The sequence below is a fragment of the Mytilus californianus genome, unplaced genomic scaffold (genome assembly GCF_021869535.1).
Source record: "Mytilus californianus isolate M0D057914Y unplaced genomic scaffold, xbMytCali1.0.p SCAF_1, whole genome shotgun sequence".
Taxonomy (NCBI): domain Eukaryota; kingdom Metazoa; phylum Mollusca; class Bivalvia; order Mytilida; family Mytilidae; genus Mytilus; species Mytilus californianus.
In genome coordinates, this window is record NW_026262581.1 from 21768894 (window position 1) to 21788954 (window position 20061).

The window sequence follows — 20061 nt, forward strand, 5'->3', positions numbered from 1 at the left end:
GTCATACAAGTGAGAGGTTTAGCTAGCTTTAAAACAGGTTTAATCCACCATTTTCTACATAAGGTAATGCCTTTACCAAGTCAAGAATATGGCAGTTGTTTTCCATTCGTCTGATGTGTTTGAGCTTTTGATTTTGTCAATTGTTAAGCCACTTTCCGTTTTGAGTTTTCCTTGGATTTCGGTATTTTTGTTGTTTTACTTTTTATTAGTCACTTAATATGTGTGAAAACATTCAATTTCATGGGTTTTAATCTCCCAGGATGGGAAACATCATTATAATTTGTGGATATAAATGATAGATATGAAAATCCGTAATCGCCATTTTTATCCACAGCACAGTCACTATTTACTAAAAGGCAATAAAAACACTAAATTAGGGTTAAGCATTGACCCTTCTAAATATGGAAAAGTGGCAACAAATAATGTAATAAATAATGTTGAAAGATATATAGCATGAACTGTTATCTGACAATGAGAAATGGCTGATGATAGTTTGAAAACAGATTCTAAAGTATTTGTTTAAAGGCATTTAAAAAGGTCAAGTTATCTAGAATAATTTTCAACAGATAATTTTCAAAAGTGCATAGACACATGAAACAATTGATATAATTGAAATAATATTCTTAAACAAAACAATTTATCATTTTATCTGAAAAGTATTTTTTAAAGAGTATAACTCTTTATACAAACTGATATATATATGTGACGGGATTGCTTCCCTTAGAAATTAAATAGATACTTAGTCAGCCGTAAGCGGTTGAGCTAAGGAAGTACTTCTTTAGCTCAGTCGGTTAACGCGCTGCCTTGTAACACAGAGGTCCCGGGTTCGAGTCCCGGTGGAGACATGCGATTTTGCAAGTAGAATCATGCTCTCCGGTTACATATATAACATGTATTGACCTATGCAAGTGCAGTAATATTTTTGACACTCAATGCAAGCTGTAAAGTAAATTTAACCAAACATGCCGAATTCAAGTTATTAACAAGTACACATAAAATTGAGAATATGTCAAAGAGACAACAACCCGACCAAAGAGCTAAATTAGATAAATATTTCTAAAGTAATGAACATGGAGAAGTTCTCACTCGACACGCATGTCAACAATTATTAGCTGTGAAGACATCCAGTGAATAGTTGATGATTAAGGGGGGGGGGGGATAATTTTAAAACTCTTTCCTTACTTGAAGAGGGCATCTGGTCCCCTAAAGAGCACCACTTTAGCATTATTTTTTCACAGTTGTGAATATTTCAATTGTAAAATCTTTAAAATATTATGAAATTTTATGATTGAAAGATAGCAAAATTCCTATTTTTCTACAAATAATTACAAATTTGCATATTTTTGCAACATATTTCTTAATAAGAAAAATAGAGCACATGTCAGTACTACAAAATCATTTACATATTAGGTATTGTTCATAAAGAAAAACATTACATGGTACTAGTATATTTTTTTTGGTGGTACAATTTTGCATTTGCTCTATATAAGTGCAGGTCCCAAAACTATTTTAGAATTTCTTCTATTTATTATTCATGAAAACCTATAGAAAGACATTTTCTGTGACATCACAACTACATTATTAAGACATCATAGATCCAAGCTCTACATCATTTGGTCTCGGTGGCATATTGTTTTACCCCTGTCCATCTGTCCTTCTGTTCGTCCGTCCGTCCGTCCCATTATGGGTATATAGCTATTCCAGATAGCTCCTCCTACAGTTTGAATGCTAGGAAGTTTTTAGGCTTTGCTGGCTGTTTATACATACATTGAAGCAGGTGTGCATGTGGTCAGGGTTTTGATTTTTATTGATATTTGCTCTTTTGTGAGATAGTTGAACTTTGTCATTTTTGGAGTATATACTTGCATCAGAGGTGGACAGCGTTTCTGGATAACTCCTCCTATAGTTTGAATGCTAGGAACTTATACACAATGCTTATTACCACCAAACACAGATCAAGCTTGGGTGGCGTCACTTTCACCGTTCTCGTGTTTATCACTTTATGAATAAAAAATTGATAAAGTTGCCATATATGAATTACAAGCGGGGGCATCTGTGTCCCATGGACACATTCATCTTTTATCTATTAAATATTTAGTGTACTACAAATAATTATACTGCTTCCATTTAAAGTTCTAACGAGGTTCTTCCTCTTTAATAATAAAGAAATGATACGTTCTAGTCGAAAAACTCAACAGATAATTTTTTTCAGGTTGTCTGGTCTTTCTTGTTTGTTGTCCACACACATGAAGATATACATCCTGCTTTCAGCAAAATATCAGAAAAATTAAGAACAAAGGATGCTGAAACTGTGCAAGCACTGGTCAGGATTAGTCCAAATGTTTCAGAAGTAAAATTCTAATACACTATATGTTACTGGTTACTGTGAACCAACTCATTTTCGCGGATACTTTATTACGCTTTAAACCCTTTCTATCCCAATTCGCGGCAATTTAATTTCACGATTAAAAATTTACTTGATGTAGTTGGACAAGGAAAGATTCAAGTTTTTCCTATGATTAGTACACAGACTTTGCATTATTGTTTTAGAGAGACACCAAAAGATGCAGTCAACATTTATCAAAGGAAAACTCAGGACAAATCATGGGTACACTTGAACTATGGTGTGGTGCTTTCTCTTCATAAAGCTAATTAGATTTTTCCAAAACTGCCTAAACATAAAAGAAATGAAGAACCAAAATCAATGTCAACAATCAGGAGATACCAGATGAACTAGAACAAATGGTTCAAGACGAAAGAAAGCAGAGTAAGGCAGCTGTCATATTTAGTCTTAATAAGAGTCCTGTTGCTTTATATGTATGCATTTTTTTTATTCATATTTATAAAATTTTGAAAGGAATAAATGATCCATGATGTTCACATAGATAAAACATATTGTCTTGAGAATCTATACCTGTTTATCACAGATGTAATGCAACTCAACAACACAAAAAAACTATACAGCATAGATGTCGTTTTGACTTATCCCGATACTCAATATAAAAAAAGGAGATGTGTTTATTGCCATGAGACAACTATCCATCAAAGTTTTAATAAAGTGCATGGACGTAAGCAATTGTATGTAACTGTACAGCCTTCAACAATGAGAAAAACCCATACCGTTAAGTAGGTTATAAAAGGCCCCGATAAGAAAAATATGAAACAATTCAATTGAGAAAACTAATGGCCTAATTTATTTCAAAACAATCTATGAAAAACAAATTTGACAGACCTGAACTAACGACAACCACTGAACTACTGGCTCCTGACTTGGGAAGGTACATACAGAATGTGGCAGGGTTAAACATGTTTGTGAGCCATCCCCCTAACCAACCTTGTACAGTGGTGTTACAGCACAACATAAGAACACACTATAAAAATCAGATCCAATGTTTGAGCATATTTTTATTGGTCAACAGTCTTGAAATGATTAACAAGTGATTGTAGAATAATAATAAAAGATCTCAATTGTCAATTTAAAAGCTGTGAATAAATAAACAGAGACTATCAAAGGTCTAGGGGAGGGGTGGGGATATGCTGTTTTGTCCGAGTCAGAATTTTTTTTTTTAGTTTTTCGATCAAATTATTTTTTTCTAAATTTAACACTATAAGGTATGGGAAAATCTGGGTTCAGAATTTATTTTTTTTTGTCATCTGCATGACAACAATATTTTTTTTTCATCCAAAAAAACATCCATAGCTGCCTGCAAAATAAAAAAGTTATTTAGAAGAATGTAGGAACATTCGAATTCAGTTCAGGAAAAGCACTTGTATTGTTGTTGTTGACATGGACACTATACATTGAAATAATTTTGAAAACTATAATGACTATACTATCGTTATTTTGAAAACGTCTGAAACGTTATGTACATCATCATGTGGATTGTGTGTAAAGTCACACGAGGTAGTTCAAAATGTTCAGAGGGGGGAACGAAGTTTTGTTCAATGTCAAGTTGGATAGTCTCAACCAATCAAATGTTGATTTTGCCATCAATATTTATATACAGTTGAATAAAATGTTTTTGTTAACTTTTATTATTACATTTCATTTTACTTCCCTTTATAGGCTTGAGTGAAAGGAAGAGGAAAACTAGTCTTTAGTAAAGAAACAGATCAATTTATGTAACAGTAACATATGTAATAATTCCAACTGAATATAACAAATAGTGTACATGTTATCAAAATTTATTCACATGTCTACTGGGATTTGTACTCATGTACGTTGTATAGTGTGTTGATAATATATTGAGGGGGTCGGACCTTTATCGGGACTCCGGGATCGGGTGTTTTTAGATCTTTTTAAGCTCGGGATTTCGGGATTGATCCTTTCGGGATCCGGGAATTCTTTTTTCGAATTTCGGGATGTCGGGATTTAAATTTCTTTAAATTCGGTACCTCGGGATTTCAAGTTTTTAAGCCCGGGATTTCGGGATCAGGACCCCTCCGATTAGTTTGTGATTAGGTCAGTTTAAGGGAACCACTAATGGTAGGTCGAAGATATTTGGTATGCAGTTGTATTAGCACTGGAACATCTCATTTCCATAGAGATAATTTAGTACTTATCCCTCAGTTATGGTATATTGACTTTGAAATTTCCTCAGTTTACACTGTAAGGTTTGTGATTAGGTCAGTTTAAGGAGAACCACAAATAGTACATCAAGGATATTTGATAGGCAGTTGAATAATAATTTGCACATCTCATGTGCCTGGAGATTATTTGTCTCTGCGCCCTCAATCATGGTCTAATAATTTTTGCATAGTTTACATGTTAAAGTTTATGATTAGGTCAGTTCAAGATTGAACCGCTATTGGTAAGACATAATATTTGGTATGCAGTAGTATTAGCATTTGCAGATCTCATTTCTATGGAAAATAAATGGCCTCTCCCCTTCATTATGGTTCATTGACTTTAAAACTTTTGCATAGTTTACATGTTAAAACATAGGCAGATCCAGGGGGGCCTGGGGGTCCAGCCCCCCCCCCCCCCTTTTGTGGGAAAAATTTGGTCGATGATATAGGGAATCACTGAAGCATGACTGGAGCATGCCCCCCTTAGGTCAGTCAGCGGGCCCCCTCTTATGAAAAGTTCTGGATCCGCCACTGTAAAAGATTGTGTTTAGGTTAGTTTTATGGGAAACACTTGTGCTAAGTCAATGGTAATTGGTATGTAGTTATAATAGCATTGGCATTTCTCATTTCCATGAAGGTTATTTGTTAAGGTTCATAGACTTTGATTGTATTACATAGTTTACAAGTTCAAGTACTATAATGAATGTTCAGGTAATAAAAAAAAACCCATTATTTTACCTATTGTTTTCAGTTAAGACACATTTTTTGGGATTAATCATCAAATTTCTACATATGTTGGAAACAAATTTCAAAACAAACTTTCCAAATGTATCAGAATTCTGTGTTTAAGAATCTTGCATATAGATTTTGTTTCGGAATTTTTCCCGATTTTTCTAAAGAGATCTGTAAAATAAGTTTTTGCTTGTAGATTTAAGTAAAGAAATCTATGCAACAAGTGCTATCTTATAGATTTAGTTTTCAGGATTTTTCCCGAAAAGTGAAAAGAAATCATTGTCACGAGTTCTAGCATATATTAGTTGGGTTTCGGGATAATTCCCAAAATGTTTGAAGCCATCTGTGTTATACTTTTTGCATATAGATTATTTTTTCGGGACTTCACAAAATATGTTAAGATCTGTTTGTCACATAGCTTTGCTACCAAATGTTTTCAATAATGTTGAAAATGATTTCGGGAATTTTCCCAAATAACAAGTTGTCACGTACATGTATATCTTAACTACAAATTCTGTAAAACTTTCAGATATTTTTTTAATTTTCCTCAAAATTAAATGTAAATTTAATCAATTATAAGAATAAAAGCATGGAATATTGTAAAAATTGTGTGTTTCTAAATGAAATCTGCATTCATTTATGGTAAACATTGAAAAAGCTTTAAAAAAGGAATAAAATGGATTTTACTCTTTTATAGAGTCAGTTTAATAGGGTTTCACAATGGTGGTAATACTCCTCAAACGGATAGGTACTGATAATAGGGCAACTTTACAGAAAATAACATTGATCTATCACAAATAGTTCCATCAAACTGACTTAAACAGAAAACTAAATTGTAAAGGCCGCCACCGGAAAAGCAACACCTATTTCTCCCCTTCCATGACTTTTGTCGCAGGCGAGACAAAAATGATAAATTAAAGGAGATATGAGGTATAATTCATTGAAAATTCACCAAACACGAATAAAAATACCAAAAAGAATTATTATTAGAGGAAAACCGAAGACTATTCTGTATTCTGTTTTATTCTTTATCTTCCTCTATTTCCTACTTGACCTTAGAGGTTATAAAACAGCTAAGCTTTCTCTTTTTAATTGCTCAGCAAGGAATAAGATGATGTTTTGTAATACTTACTTTATATTTAGATTGTTTTTGTTTTTGTAGCACAATTTATATAAAATTTCTGGCTCAAATTTATTGAACTTTTTTAAGGTTCATTTGTGAAAAGCTTGTTTGTTTTAATTCTACGTATATTTCATGCATGTATTCATTTGTATGCCAACTTCCTGAATGACTCCTTTTTGACGATCTTGTCCTTTCTAGCTAAATATAATTTTATCATGTTTAATCCCGCTACATTCTGTATGTGCCTGTCCCAAGTCATGGGCCTGTAAGTCAGTGGTTGTTGTTTGTTGCTTTCTATCATATTTGTTCTTTGTTTATTGTTTTAAACATAGATTAGGCCATTGGTTTCAATGTTTCAGTTTTTGAACATTTTGTTATGTTTGGACCTTTTATAGCTTACTATACGGATAAGGTTTTGCTTATTGTTGAAGGTCATATGGTTACCTATTGTGGCTTACATCCACATCATTTGGTGTCTGGTGGATAGTGGTCTCATTGACATTCAAAACCATATCTTTTTATTTTATAGGAGGCCTCGGTGGCCAAGTAGTCTAAACTACTGTATCACTAGCCTGGATGTTGTGAGTTCAAATCCCACGAGTGGCAGGTGCACTCAACTCCAATCTTAATTGACTAGGATTGTCAGTTTTTCTACCGAAGGTCAGTGGTTCTCTGACCGCCACGAAATAGCACGATAGTGTTGAATGTGCGTTAAACACCAATCAGTCAATCAATCTTACTTTATAGTTACAGTAATTTATTTGTATGGTTTTCTACCTTTGTCAATATGATAATAAAATTGAGAATGGAAATGGGGAATGTGTCAAAGAGACAACAACCCGACCATAGAACAGACAACAGCAGAAGGTCACCAACAGGTCTTCAATGCAGCGAGAAATTCCCGCACCCGGAGGCGTCCTTCAGCTGGCCCCTAAACAAATATATATACTAGTTCAGTGATAATGAACGCCATACTAAACTCCAAATTGTACACAAGAAACTAAAATTAAAAATAATACAAGACTGACAAAGGCTAGAGGCTCCTGACTTGGGACAGGCGCAAAAATGCGGCGGGGTTAAACATGTTTATGAGATCTCAACCCTCCCCCTATACCTCTAGCCAATGTAGAAAAGTAAACGCATAACAATACGCACATTAAAATTCAGTTCAAGAGAAGTCCGAGTCTGATGTCAGAAGATGTAACCAAAGAAAATAAACAAAATGACAATAATACATAAATAACAACAGACTACTAGCAGTTAACTGACATGCCAGCTCCAGACTTCAATTAAACTGATTGAAAGATTATGTTCATATAAGAAAAGATTTTAGTTTGACCAGTGTAGCTAAGTAGCCTAAGTCGTTAATTTTTTGGTGGTCTCTAGCCTATCAACACTGAGGATGTGAGTTCTGACCCTGCTTGTGGCAAGGTACATTCGACTCCAATCTTAATACACTAGGATTGTCAGTTTGGTTTCTCTCAGGGAATCAGGCTTGCTCCACTAATAAAAACTGGCGGCAGCCATAAGATATTACCAACAATGCAGATAGCGTTGTTTAACACCAAAAATCAATCAATCAATCTAGTTTGACAAATTTACAATTATTTCTATTCTGTTTATATTTTGAAGTGAACTGGTCTGGAGGAAAGCAGAATTCAACTAGGTAATTTTTTTACATTTTGCAAGTAAATTTCAAACTAGGACATATCCTAATAGATAAATTGCATCTTGCAATTGTTGTTTAATTGATTATAGACAGTCTCTAACTTCTATCTGACAAGCTAGAATAAAGGCTAGATGACCATTGACACTCAGTCCTCCCAACTCTAAATAGAATACAAAGAAAAAAGGAATGAAAAAGACAAATAAATAAAAACAAAAATATCAGTTATGACAAAACTGTATTCAATACTGAATCACAAAAATAACAAGTGTTTTATCACAGAAAACAGAATACATAAGTGTAAAATTAACAATAATTAATTAACTATGTCATGTCTGCATGGTTATATAACTGATGCTTGCATTTAAATTAGATTCCATTTAAACTTGTTACAATAGGATTCTCTTGAAAAAAGAGTAGAGACACTTAAAAAAAAGATGATGGTTTTTGAAACTCCTACTTAAAAAATTTAAAATAGAGCATAAATCAGTTAGGTGTTCACCCATTTATTTGCATCAACGATTTCCAGACATATCTTCAATTGGTTTTTTTTAATAAGATTAAATTCATAGACACCAGAAGTAAGTTTAAATAGAATTAAAATAACACATTCTTTAAAATAAAATTGTGGCTTTTTAGGATGAAACTTGATTCTTCATAGCTAAATTAGAATAAGATGTTACCATGTCAAAATTCAATTTCAAATTTTCAACGGGTCTTTAAATAACGTTAAAGTACATAGTCATTTTTTAGGGTATCCAATGCCTCTAAGATAAACTTTTCTTTACAAAAATACAATTTTACTGTTAATTTTATAATATAACAACTTTCAGAAAATTTTCATGAGTAAACTTTGATATTGACTAATATTAATGACAAACATATAAGAAATAACAGTTGACTATCTACTGGAAAATAGAGTTCTAGGCACCATTTGTGAAATAATGATTTCATATGAACAAAAATAAAAATACTATTAAAACAAATATAATAAACATTTTGATGGTATTTGTGCATGACAATAAAAGATTAAAACAGAAAATTACATTGATATAATTATGGTAGTAACATATAAAGCATCACTCCAAAAATTGGCAACATGCCAGAGCTTAATCAAAATATTAAGCTACAAAAGGGAATCACTGAAACTTCAAAATGGATGATTGCATCCATGGTTTATTCCCTAATTTCAAAGTTTCTAAACAGAAATTATTTACTATTATTCATAATAGAAATATTTTTTGTTGAATCTGAGCCCTGAACTTGGAATGAATGGAATTAATCAATAAAATTATAAAACAAAATAACTGAATGGAATAGTCACACATGAATAATATATTCATAAAATTAAAAAAAAAAAATAAAAAATATCACATTTTGCTTATAAACAATTACTTAACATCAATATTAGAAATTTCCCTTTGAAATATCAAATACTGACATCTAGTCCTAACTGTACAAGGCACTAATACTATACTACAGTATAATAGATGTCAACTTTCCAAAACCCCAAAAAAAAAATTTCCCTCTGATGAATTTTTCGCTATTGGGAGATTAGCTGCAGAAGAAATTGTATATTTTTGATTGAAATTATCATAACAATCATTCAGTCATTTCCTTTATGAATTAATAGGCTAGAACAACAATTAATCAGTCATTTATGTAAGGTAGATTGGGCACTGTATATTTTGTAAAAAATACTGTTACATGCTTTTTTTGGCGGAGTTCAAATTTCACTACTTCTATGGCTAAACAGATTTGTGAGGTTTTATTTTGTTGTTTTTGTTGTCAAAAATTTAATATAATCCAGGGAATATCTTTAAGAATTGACCTTAATCACAAAGTAAAGGAAAAATAAACTCATCACATAAGTTTCCCGCTTTACAGAACACTGCTTAAGCAAAAACAGACAACTTGACTATTTGTAGTCAATTAAGAGGGAAACAATTGCCAGTTTGTAGAGTTTTAAGACTTGCCTTCAGCAGGGGATTTCCTTTGTTTTATCGGGGACCTCTCACCAACATTTGGAGAGTTGACAACTCTATTTAATTCTATACAATTATTATCTATTATGACAGCAGTTTACCACCGATTTGGTAAGACAAATTTTAAATTCATGTCCTTTATACAAAATAAATATATAAATAATGTAAAAACTAAATCTAAAATACTATATACAATTCAGCAGAGTACTGCAGCAGTTAATTCCAAATATACACAGCAGTTAAAGACCACAAAAAGACTATTGCCTGGTAATAAGTATTTACATTTATTATCAATTTTATTATAAGAAGGCCCCTTAAATTCTCATATATTTTAAAATTAAAACTTAATCCAGTTCTGAGATACTTTATGCATTTAAACAGAATTTTCTGGCAACACTTTCAGTCAGGTCAATTGCATGTAAAATAAAACGAGTTATGGTATAAATTAGCCAGCCTACTTATATCATAATAATGACATTTAATAACAATAATAATAATATAATATAGAGATTCATAAACTGATTAGGGTTTCAAATATTGGTTAGGGCTGTTAAAACTGGGATTAGAAGGCACTTTTTATTTTACCTTCCCATGCATAAAATCTTAATTGATTATTTCCTATAACTCTTTAAGCTTACTTTCTAAAATAATCACCACCCGTTAAATTTGAATAAAAGGGTCTTTCGCCCCTTCACAATCAATTCTGGAACAGTCATTTGCTGTGTGGAAAAGGAAACCAATAAGGGAAGAGTTGGCATATATACACAGAAAGTAAGCTCTTCTCTAGAATGCACATCTCACTACTTTTATAATGAAAAATAAGCACCATAAGTAAACTTTTTAGACTTAGTATCAGGAGGTACTTTCTGTTTGGTTTTCCTTTGCAGGTAAACTTAGTCCAAAAACATTTTTTCCTTAGAATAGGAATAATAAAAAAATAGATATAACTACTCAATACAATAAAATCAACATTAATTGTTGATCCAATTCTGTGATTTACTGAAATTTAGTGGTTGGTGGGATCTTGAATTAAAAGATTGAAAGTTAAAATAAAAGATTAAACATTATAAATACTTTATTGGTGATTTTCTTTGTTGAAAATTAGTACTTTGCGGTTAAAGAAATTAATGTAAACAATGTAAATTAGTACGCCACAAATAAAAATCATTTACAGAACCCTGTTTCTAACTTGTTTCTACTCTAAAGTTTCATCTGATCTTTTAAGATAAAAATGGATAACTGACTTACTCTCAGAAGTCCATTAATTGTCCATTACTAGTCAATAACTAGACAATTACTTGTCCATTACTATTCCATTACTAGTGATGGACTTCTGATTCTACATATATTTACTTTATTATACTTCACTCAAATGCAATATATGAATACACAATGTTGCATATAAATATACTGCAATGCATCCATCCCTTTTATGCACATTAAACAGGAATGGTTAAACAGTCACTGTACCCATGCAAGAAAAGGGAGAGAATTTATACAGCACAAGATAATTGCAGCAGAAGACAATTTCAAACAAATTATCCCCCTTTACAAGTATTTGAATTCATTAAAATATCTCCAATTGATATATAAAGCACAAGCATGACATGTTATGAAATATCTCTTGTGAGAAATCTCTGAGGTAAATCACTACTGAACAGCAGTTTCTAATTGTGCTTGACTGTTTGTCATCATATTTGTTTGTGAGTTCATTGGATCCACAGCTGATTGATTAATTGATGTTCTTGATTCCTGGGCAGGGTTCTCAGGTCCTAGCGTCAGTTCCGGCAGTGCTCCAAATCGTTTTGGATCATCAGGTATTCTAAACAAATGATTATCTCTCTCAGTATCTGTTAAAGGGATGATATCCTTTCTGTGAAGTAATGCCCTTTCTTTATGTATTGCACTGAAATTAGAGAAGCAAATATTCATTTCTATTCTACCTATCAAACATGTAAGTAAAGAAATAGAAAAATATCACTTATTAAACTAATGGAGCTACCATTTGATTTTTATGGGGGGGGGGGGGGGGGGGGGGGGGGGGGGGGCTAGGATGAAATTTGAAAAAAAGGCAGGACAGGAGTTTTGAGTTTAAAAAAAGGCAGGATGACAATTTATGTAAAAAAAGTCAGGATAAACTAATAAAAAAAAAGGCAGGACTGAATAGAGTAAAAAATAAAAAAAGGACAGAGATTACAACTAAGAAAAAAATGCAAGACAAAATTTTTCAACCTAGCCCCCCCCCCCCCCCCATAAAAATCAAATTGTAGCTCCCTAAACTGGCTCTAACTTTTTGTTAAATAAGAGTGACTATATTAATAAACATGAAGTTTGATATTCATGAGTTGTAAACAAAGTCTTGTGTCTTGTATAATCAGGTCAACGTGTAAGATTAGCCAAAAAGCAATATTCATATGTTGATCTTTAATCAGATAATACTCTGAATTTATTATCATTTGCGAGATACTAATTTTTGTTGATTTCATGCGTATAGGTGATAAACAATTTGTATTGTTTAAGGAAATACTTCTTCAATCCTCAAAAAACTAGGTACCAAAGAAAATAAAAACATCCAGAGTAACCTTTTAATGGTAAATCTTTTAATATTATTAATTTCTACTTACTTAAAGTCCTGTCCTTTTTTAAACCTGAATCTTTGGTGTTCATAGTCTGGTACTGGTATCTTATTCTTTTCCATCACCCAGCTGTTTTCCTCAAATGGTCCTGGATTGAATCCTTTGTTTTTCTCATTTCCTTCTCCTGGAACGGCAGGTAATAAAGGCTTGCCTTCCAGTCTGGATAATGAGTCTACGCTTGGATTTAGAACAACATTTAATGGTGGTATGTCTCTCAAGGAAAAGCCTGGTCGTTTCAAACTTAATTTTTCTGGCTTTTCTTTCAATAAACCTTTCAATTTATCAATTTGATTCTGGCCTTTTTCGTTCAATTCTGTTTCTGGTAAACATCTGTGAAAATGTCCCCTCGGATCCTTCACAATTATCTTAGATTTCCAAGTTTCATAGTCTTGTTTAAAGGCTTCTAATTTTTCTTGTTTAAGTTTTTGTCCTGCCAGATGAATTGTGACTGGTTCCCTGCCAAATGTTGTGGCTGGTCTCCTATAGAGTTCAAGGTCTTCTGATCGGTGTTGCCATGGGAACTTGTCTCTATTAAGTGGTGGTTGTAGCAATCCAACATGGAGTATGTTTTCAATCCATTGCTGAAATAATAAAACATAAATAAATTCTTGGCCAATTTTATAATTTCACTGACCAGTTAATTGTATTTTAATAATCAACATGTGGTTTAATTGTTCTCAGTTCTTAATTGGTATAAATTCAATTATTAATTCAAACTGTCTTGACTTCCTCTGAATAACTATTTTGACATTTCGAGAAAGGGTGACCATTCCTGAAGAAATCTAACAGAAAGAATGCATTTTTAGCAGAATAATGAAATTGGTTGTTTCTTTACTCTTGACAGTTAAAGAGGTTCCTGAGGACGCATTTCCCCAGTATTTATTTCACTCAAAGGTTCAAAATCTAAAAGGTGTCAATACCTATTGCAAATTGAACATTAGAGAGTCCATATCATATATACTTCGAATTTTTTTCAACAATTTACACATATCCATAAATTCAAAATACTACTCAGCTCTACATGTTGCTGTTGTAGGCATTTTGATTTTTTACATGTTTTTGTAAAAATTTTGCATCAATCAACATTACTAACCAAAATAATATTAAATCACATTCGAAAGACAATTTATATCTTCACTTCCTACATAATTTTTTGTTTTGGTTAAAGATGTACTTCCAATAGATTTTTGGACAAAACCTGTCAATATTGTGGTTTTGGACTATATTAAGGTGCTTATAATTTGGTGATTTGGTAAGAAATAAGCCTTAATATTGTTAGAACCTCAAAGTAAACATGGACATATGGTTCAATGAATTAAAGTAAAGGTAGAAAGGTGTTTTGAAAATGGCCCTGGTGTGAAATAAATTCAGGAGAAATTGGCCATACCTCTTTTAAACATGAAAGCCTCAAGTTTTAAATTTGAAAAATTAATTCTTTTAAGGGACAAATTACGCACCACACTAGATAGAGTAGTAGAATCTATATTAACACTGATAATAAATCATCAAAGCAGTATTTTTGTTCATAAACAGGTAAAACAACTGGTTTCATCTTTAAACATTTAATATTTTCATTTATGATGAGATATAATCAAGCATGATTTAAATAATTGGAGAATGTGTCCACGTTATAATGGGGCATGACTCAAGTGACGCCACCTACTTGATCTGTGTTCTGTCATAATAAGCATTGTGTATAAGTTTCATAAGATTTGGTTGAGGCAAACTAAAGTTAGAGAACGGAAAACAATTTCGGGACGTACATACGGACGGTAACACTTGATGCCCCATCCGGTGACGCTGGGAGCATAAAAAAAAGGAAACCTGAAGATTATTTGTTGCATAACATTACAAAAACTACTATTATGACAATTATCTACCTCTCGTAGAGAGTCTCTCCTTGGTGTTCCTGGTTTCTTGGGATGTATATTACTCTCCTGCATTGTCCTAAAACCAGGATAAATCAATCCTTTCTCTGTCTTCCACCGAGCCTTTGACTCAGCCTCTGCTTGTTTCTTCAGAGCTTCAACATTAACTGGTACTACGGTCATTGAGTGATGATAGTCTTGGCAGTAAGTATATCTTGTGTCAGGGTTCTGTAAGAAATCATATATTCACCATAAAATATATATAAAATTGGCAGATTTTCATAAATTTGCATGTGGATCGAGAAAATATTTGAAGGAAAGATATATTACAAAGCTGATCAAGCATAAATGGACTTTTAGTCAAAAATAGGAACTAAAGTTGACTCATCTACACCTTAATTTAAAAAAAAAAATATCTATGCATTAACAAAAACTATTCTCCTGCAAGAGGTGACATAAATATTTTTGGCCTTATTTCAAGGACAAATTTAAAACAGCTGATGCATTATGTGATTGTCATTATTTACAGGGGTGACTGATTGGTCAACCTATTATTTTTAGGGATGTTGAGACTGATGAACATATATAACTTACAAAAATTGAAGTTGAATTTTAAATTATTCAATTGCAATAACTAATTGAAATTCTACTGAAAAACATACCTGAGCCAACATCTGTCTGAGATTTTCTTTAGCGAGTTCTGTTGAATTGAGATGATGTGTGCTATAGTTATGTGCCACCTTGACATCAGCTTTAACTGTAGGAACTTTATTCATGTCATTCTCAGCTTTGTTGATATCACTGGCAAATTTAATCATTTCCTTAAAGAAAATGTAGTCTTAATCAAATTTTTAAATTTTCAAGGTTATGCAGTCAAGTTTGAAATTAGTACAAAATTACTTTCAAGCTTGAGCATTATGATTAGTTAAAGAGAAAAGGATTGATACTATTTCAAGTGACCAGCTTCAAGAATATTTGGAATTTTTCTCTTGCTTTTTAATATCAATGCCATATTTTTTTTTTACATTGTAATTGAAAATGAAACCTCCATTACCATGTGAAGTTATATAATGTCAAATTGTTTATAAATAGAAATCATTTTGAAACTAAACTAGAGGCTCTCAAGAGCCTGTGTCGCTCACCTGATTCTACTTTGGTTTTGGAAATCATGTAAAAATAGATTAAAATCATAACAGATACCCTAATAATGAGTGAGGCCAAATTTGGTTTAATATTGGTCCTGTAATTTAATAAAAAAATCCTGGTGGCCATCTTGAACAGTAAATCGGCAACAAAGTAGCAACACTTAATCAGCACCTCATAAGAAACATTTATGCCATATTTTGGTTTCATTCCATTCAGTGCACCTCTAGAAGAAGCATTTGTATGTATTTCCCATAGGGTCTTATGTTAAAGGAAGTCCCCCCATTGGCGGCCATCATGGATGAAGGATCAGCTTCAAAGTAACAAAACTTAGTCAGCACCTCATAAGGAACATTCATGCCATGTTTGGTTTCAATCCATTCAGTATGTGGTTCTATAAAAGAAGACATTTGTATGTATTGTCCATAGGGTCCTTTGTTAAACATTGTCCCCATCTGGCAGCCATCATGGGTGAAGGGTCAGCTTCAAAGTAACAACACTTGGTCAGCACCTCAAAAGGAACATGCATGCCATGTTTGGTTTCATTCCATTCAATGGTTCTTTAAAAGAAAACATTTGTACGTATTTCTCATAGGGTCCTAAATTAAACTAAGTCCTCCGCTGGCGGCCATCTTAGATTATGTATCGGCTTCATAAACACAACACTTGGTCAGCACCTCATAAGGAACATTCATGCCATGTTTGGTTTCATTGCATTCAGTGGTTCTCTAAAAGAAGACATTTGTATGTATTTCCCATAGGGTCCAATGTTAAACTAAGTCCCCCGCTGGCTGCCATCTTGGATGATGGATCAGCTTCAAAGTAACAACACTTGGTCAGCACCTCATAAGGATCATTCTTGCCATGTTTGGTTTCATTCCATTCAGTGGTTCTCTAAAAGAAGACGTTTGTATGTATTTCCAATAGGGTCCCATGTTAAACTAAGTCCCCCGCTGGCGGCCATCTTGGATTATGGATCGGCTTCAAAGTAACAACACTTGGTCAGCACCTCATAAGGAACATTCATGCCATGTTTGGTTTCATTCCATTCAGTGGTTCTCTAAAAGAAGACACTTGTATGTATTTCTCATAGGGTCCCATGTTAAACTAAGTCCCCTGCAGGCGGCCATCTTGGATTATGGATCGGCTTCAAAGTAACAACACTCGGTCAGCACCTCATAAGAAACATTCATGCCATGTTTGGTTTCATTCCATTCAGTGGTTCTCTAAAAGAAGACATTTGTATGTATTTCCCGTAGGGTCCAATGTTAAACTATGTCCCCTGCTGGCGGCCATCTTGGATTATGGATCAGCTTCATAGTAACAACACTTGGTCAGCACCTCATAAGGAACATTCATACCATGTTTGGTTTCATTCCATTCAGTGGTTCTCTAAAAGAAGACATTTGTATGTATTTCCCATAGGGTCCCATGTTAAACTAAGTCCCCCACTGGCGGCCATCTTGGATTATGGATCGGCTTCAAAGTAACAACACTATGTCAGCACCTCATAAGGAACATTCATACCATGTTTGGTTTCATTCCATTAAGTGGTTCTATAAAAGAAGACATTTGTATGTATTTCCCATAGGGTCCTATGTTAAACTAAGTCCCCCGCTGGTGGCCATCTTGGATTATGGATCAGCTTCAAAGTAACAACACTTGGTCAGCACCTCATAAGAAACATTCATGCCATGTTTGGTTTCATTCCATTCAGTGGTTCTCTAAAAGAAGACATTTGTATGTATTTCCCATAGGGTCCCATGTTAAACTAAGTCCCCCGCTGGCGGCCATCTTGGATGATGGATCCGCTACAAAGTAACAACACTTGGTCAGCACCTCATAAGGAACATTCATGCCATGTTTGGTTTCATTCCATTCAGTGGTTCTCTAGAAGAAGTTCAAAATGTAAAATGTTAAGGCCGACGACGGACGACGGACGCCAAGTGATGAGAAAAGCTCACTTGGCCCTTTCGGGCCAGGTGAGCTAAAAAGGTACCTTATTCTCCTTGATAAAATCCAATTTAGTCTTTTCTTTATCTGGTGATGCCAATTTTTCTATGTAATCTGTGTTCAAGTGGTCAATAGGAGTCCAGATTCTGGACGTCTGCCTTAGAATATTTGGTTCTTCTTCAACTCTCACTTCAGTTTCCTCCATTGTCTTTTCTCTTACTGGTTGTAATTCTGAAAAAAAGGTAAATAAATTAAAAAAATTGAGAAATTATAGGGATGTTTTTATTAATGTGAAAAATGATCAGGTTTGCAGTAATAAAAACTTGCATTCATAATTTCATAAGTGATTTTCCTTCATAACATTTGTGCAATCACATTAATTAGACTTTGAATTTTCTCAATGGTCAAGGATGGTCAACTGTTTAATGCATAAGTTTAACATCACATAACTATAGTGGACCTTCGTCACTAAATATGATGCATAGACTGACAAAAGATCCTTCCACTGTAAAAACATGACAAAAATATCTTTTTGGTGATCTTGTATTCACATCCCCCTTCCTCCCCATACCTTCCGCACAATTTTCTATGGAACACTTAACTCCTTAATCATAGATATCACAATATAAAAACTTCTGAAAACCTAACTCCTCTTCTGTCTACCCCTGCACCGTCTTCTAACCTTACCTTCAAAGTCCTCCTGTGTTAAAGGAACACCAAATTCTTTACTCATAGATATCACCATATCAGCTGTTGGAAACAAGCCATTCCTCACAACATTTTTCATCTGAGTTAACTTTGTTATCTGAAAAGTTATGAAAACATATACAAAGTTAAGTTCTCAAGTTCTATTTCTGTACTGATATCATGTTTTTTTCTCTGCACAGTACTATTTGTTATACCATTTCTAATAATCAAGATAAAATGGAGAATGTTAAGCATGCACAAAACTAGTTTGAAATAAACTCACCAAATATTGATGTTCATATCCCAACTCCCTAACATCTACAGATATGGCAAAGTTCTGACTGAATATTAAATATGACTGTGATCATGCAAATTTAAAAAAGTCCTTAATTTTGTTTTTCAAATGGTGCTGCTCAAAATATATAAAAATAAAATAAAGCATCTGCTATCTACCTACCTCGTACAATTTGACTAGAGCTTCAAAACACGGTCTAGGCACCATGTCTCTGACATACAATAAAGGTTGCTGGACTATAATAGACAGGGGTTCATGAAGCTTAACTCTACATAGATCAACATCCAATGGTCCATATAATCTTTCTCCAAAACTATAGTCAGAGTTATATAATACACGAACATCTGAAATAATACATAAACATTTAAAATAGCGCCTCCTTAAATTATAATATATTCCATTCCTATGGTAATTAATGACACAGGTCGTAAGGTTGACCTTTATCACTCTATTCCAAGTTGTCCTTACAATAAAATTTACTATAATTATTTTTGTTTCCATTTTATTTTTCATAAATAGCTTTAAAAAAACGTGTTCTCAATCTTTTTTTAATGGTGCTATTTCAATGAATAAAGATAAGTAAACTTGAGCTTTCATATTTTGATATTTTTGGCATTCAATTATTCAGATGTTATTAATAAAGACTCAGCACCATTTTGCAAATCAAACCACGTTCCCATTTTCAAACAGCATACATTTGATCATAAATCATGCTACTTTTCTTTACAAAAATTGTTAAATCAAAATAATTCCCCTAGATAACCCCCATAACTTAAATACAAAATGAGTACCTGAAAGCATAACTGACAATAATTCACTAAAATAAATATAAACTAAGTCTATTCATAGCCTACCTGTATTTTCCGGTCTAGGAAGGGAGTCCCATAGTGACATCACAGCCCTTTCTCTCATTCCCTCAAGTATAAAAAGATGCATATCTCCATCCATAAGCTGGAAACCTGTTACTATATCTAAATCTCTACTTCTTTGTTGTTCTCTGAAACATGGATAAACTCATGTAAATATAGAAACTTACTCTACATTTTGTTTCCTATTCCATGGATTTATCTAAGGAATGACTGTAATATATTTTCTGTCTATGAAGAAATAACATAAAGAATGTGGTGCACACTGAATAACCCATGTAGCGAGTTATTTAAAAGTTCGCACCACATTTTTGAGGTTATTTTGAATAGACAGAAAAATTATTATAGTCATTCCATATAATTTAACTCTAAATTCCATTTTTAAGGAGTTAATCATGAAAAAACGTTGATGACACCACGGTCACATGACAAAATTGTGTCTATGAGCTGATAGACAAAAAACTTTCTGCCAATCAGAAGACGTGTTACATCCAAAATTAAATTATAAGTTAATAAAGACAATTGTTAAACTACAAAT

The 20061-nt window shown here is 33.0% G+C and overlaps 1 protein-coding gene across 5 annotated transcripts in view; it reads right to left on the bottom strand.

The window, feature by feature from the left end:
* Window positions 1–8311: 8311 nt before the first annotated feature.
* LOC127700691 (uncharacterized) overlaps window positions 8312–20061 on the bottom strand; it is a 34798-nt gene continuing 23048 nt past the window's right edge. For all 5 annotated transcript variants that reach the window (XM_052204298.1, XM_052204311.1, XM_052204305.1 and 2 more), the window contains 8 exons: window positions 19512–19654; window positions 18820–19001; window positions 18363–18480; window positions 17722–17906; window positions 15242–15400; window positions 14592–14807; window positions 12700–13292; window positions 8312–11981 (listed from right to left, as the gene is read on the bottom strand). In XM_052204298.1, coding sequence (XP_052060258.1) covers window positions 11726–11981; window positions 12700–13292; window positions 14592–14807; window positions 15242–15400; window positions 17722–17906; window positions 18363–18480; window positions 18820–19001; window positions 19512–19654 — 1852 coding nt within the window. In that variant the 3' untranslated portion in view covers window positions 8312–11725. The remainder of the gene's footprint in view (window positions 11982–12699; window positions 13293–14591; window positions 14808–15241; window positions 15401–17721; window positions 17907–18362; window positions 18481–18819; window positions 19002–19511; window positions 19655–20061) is intronic.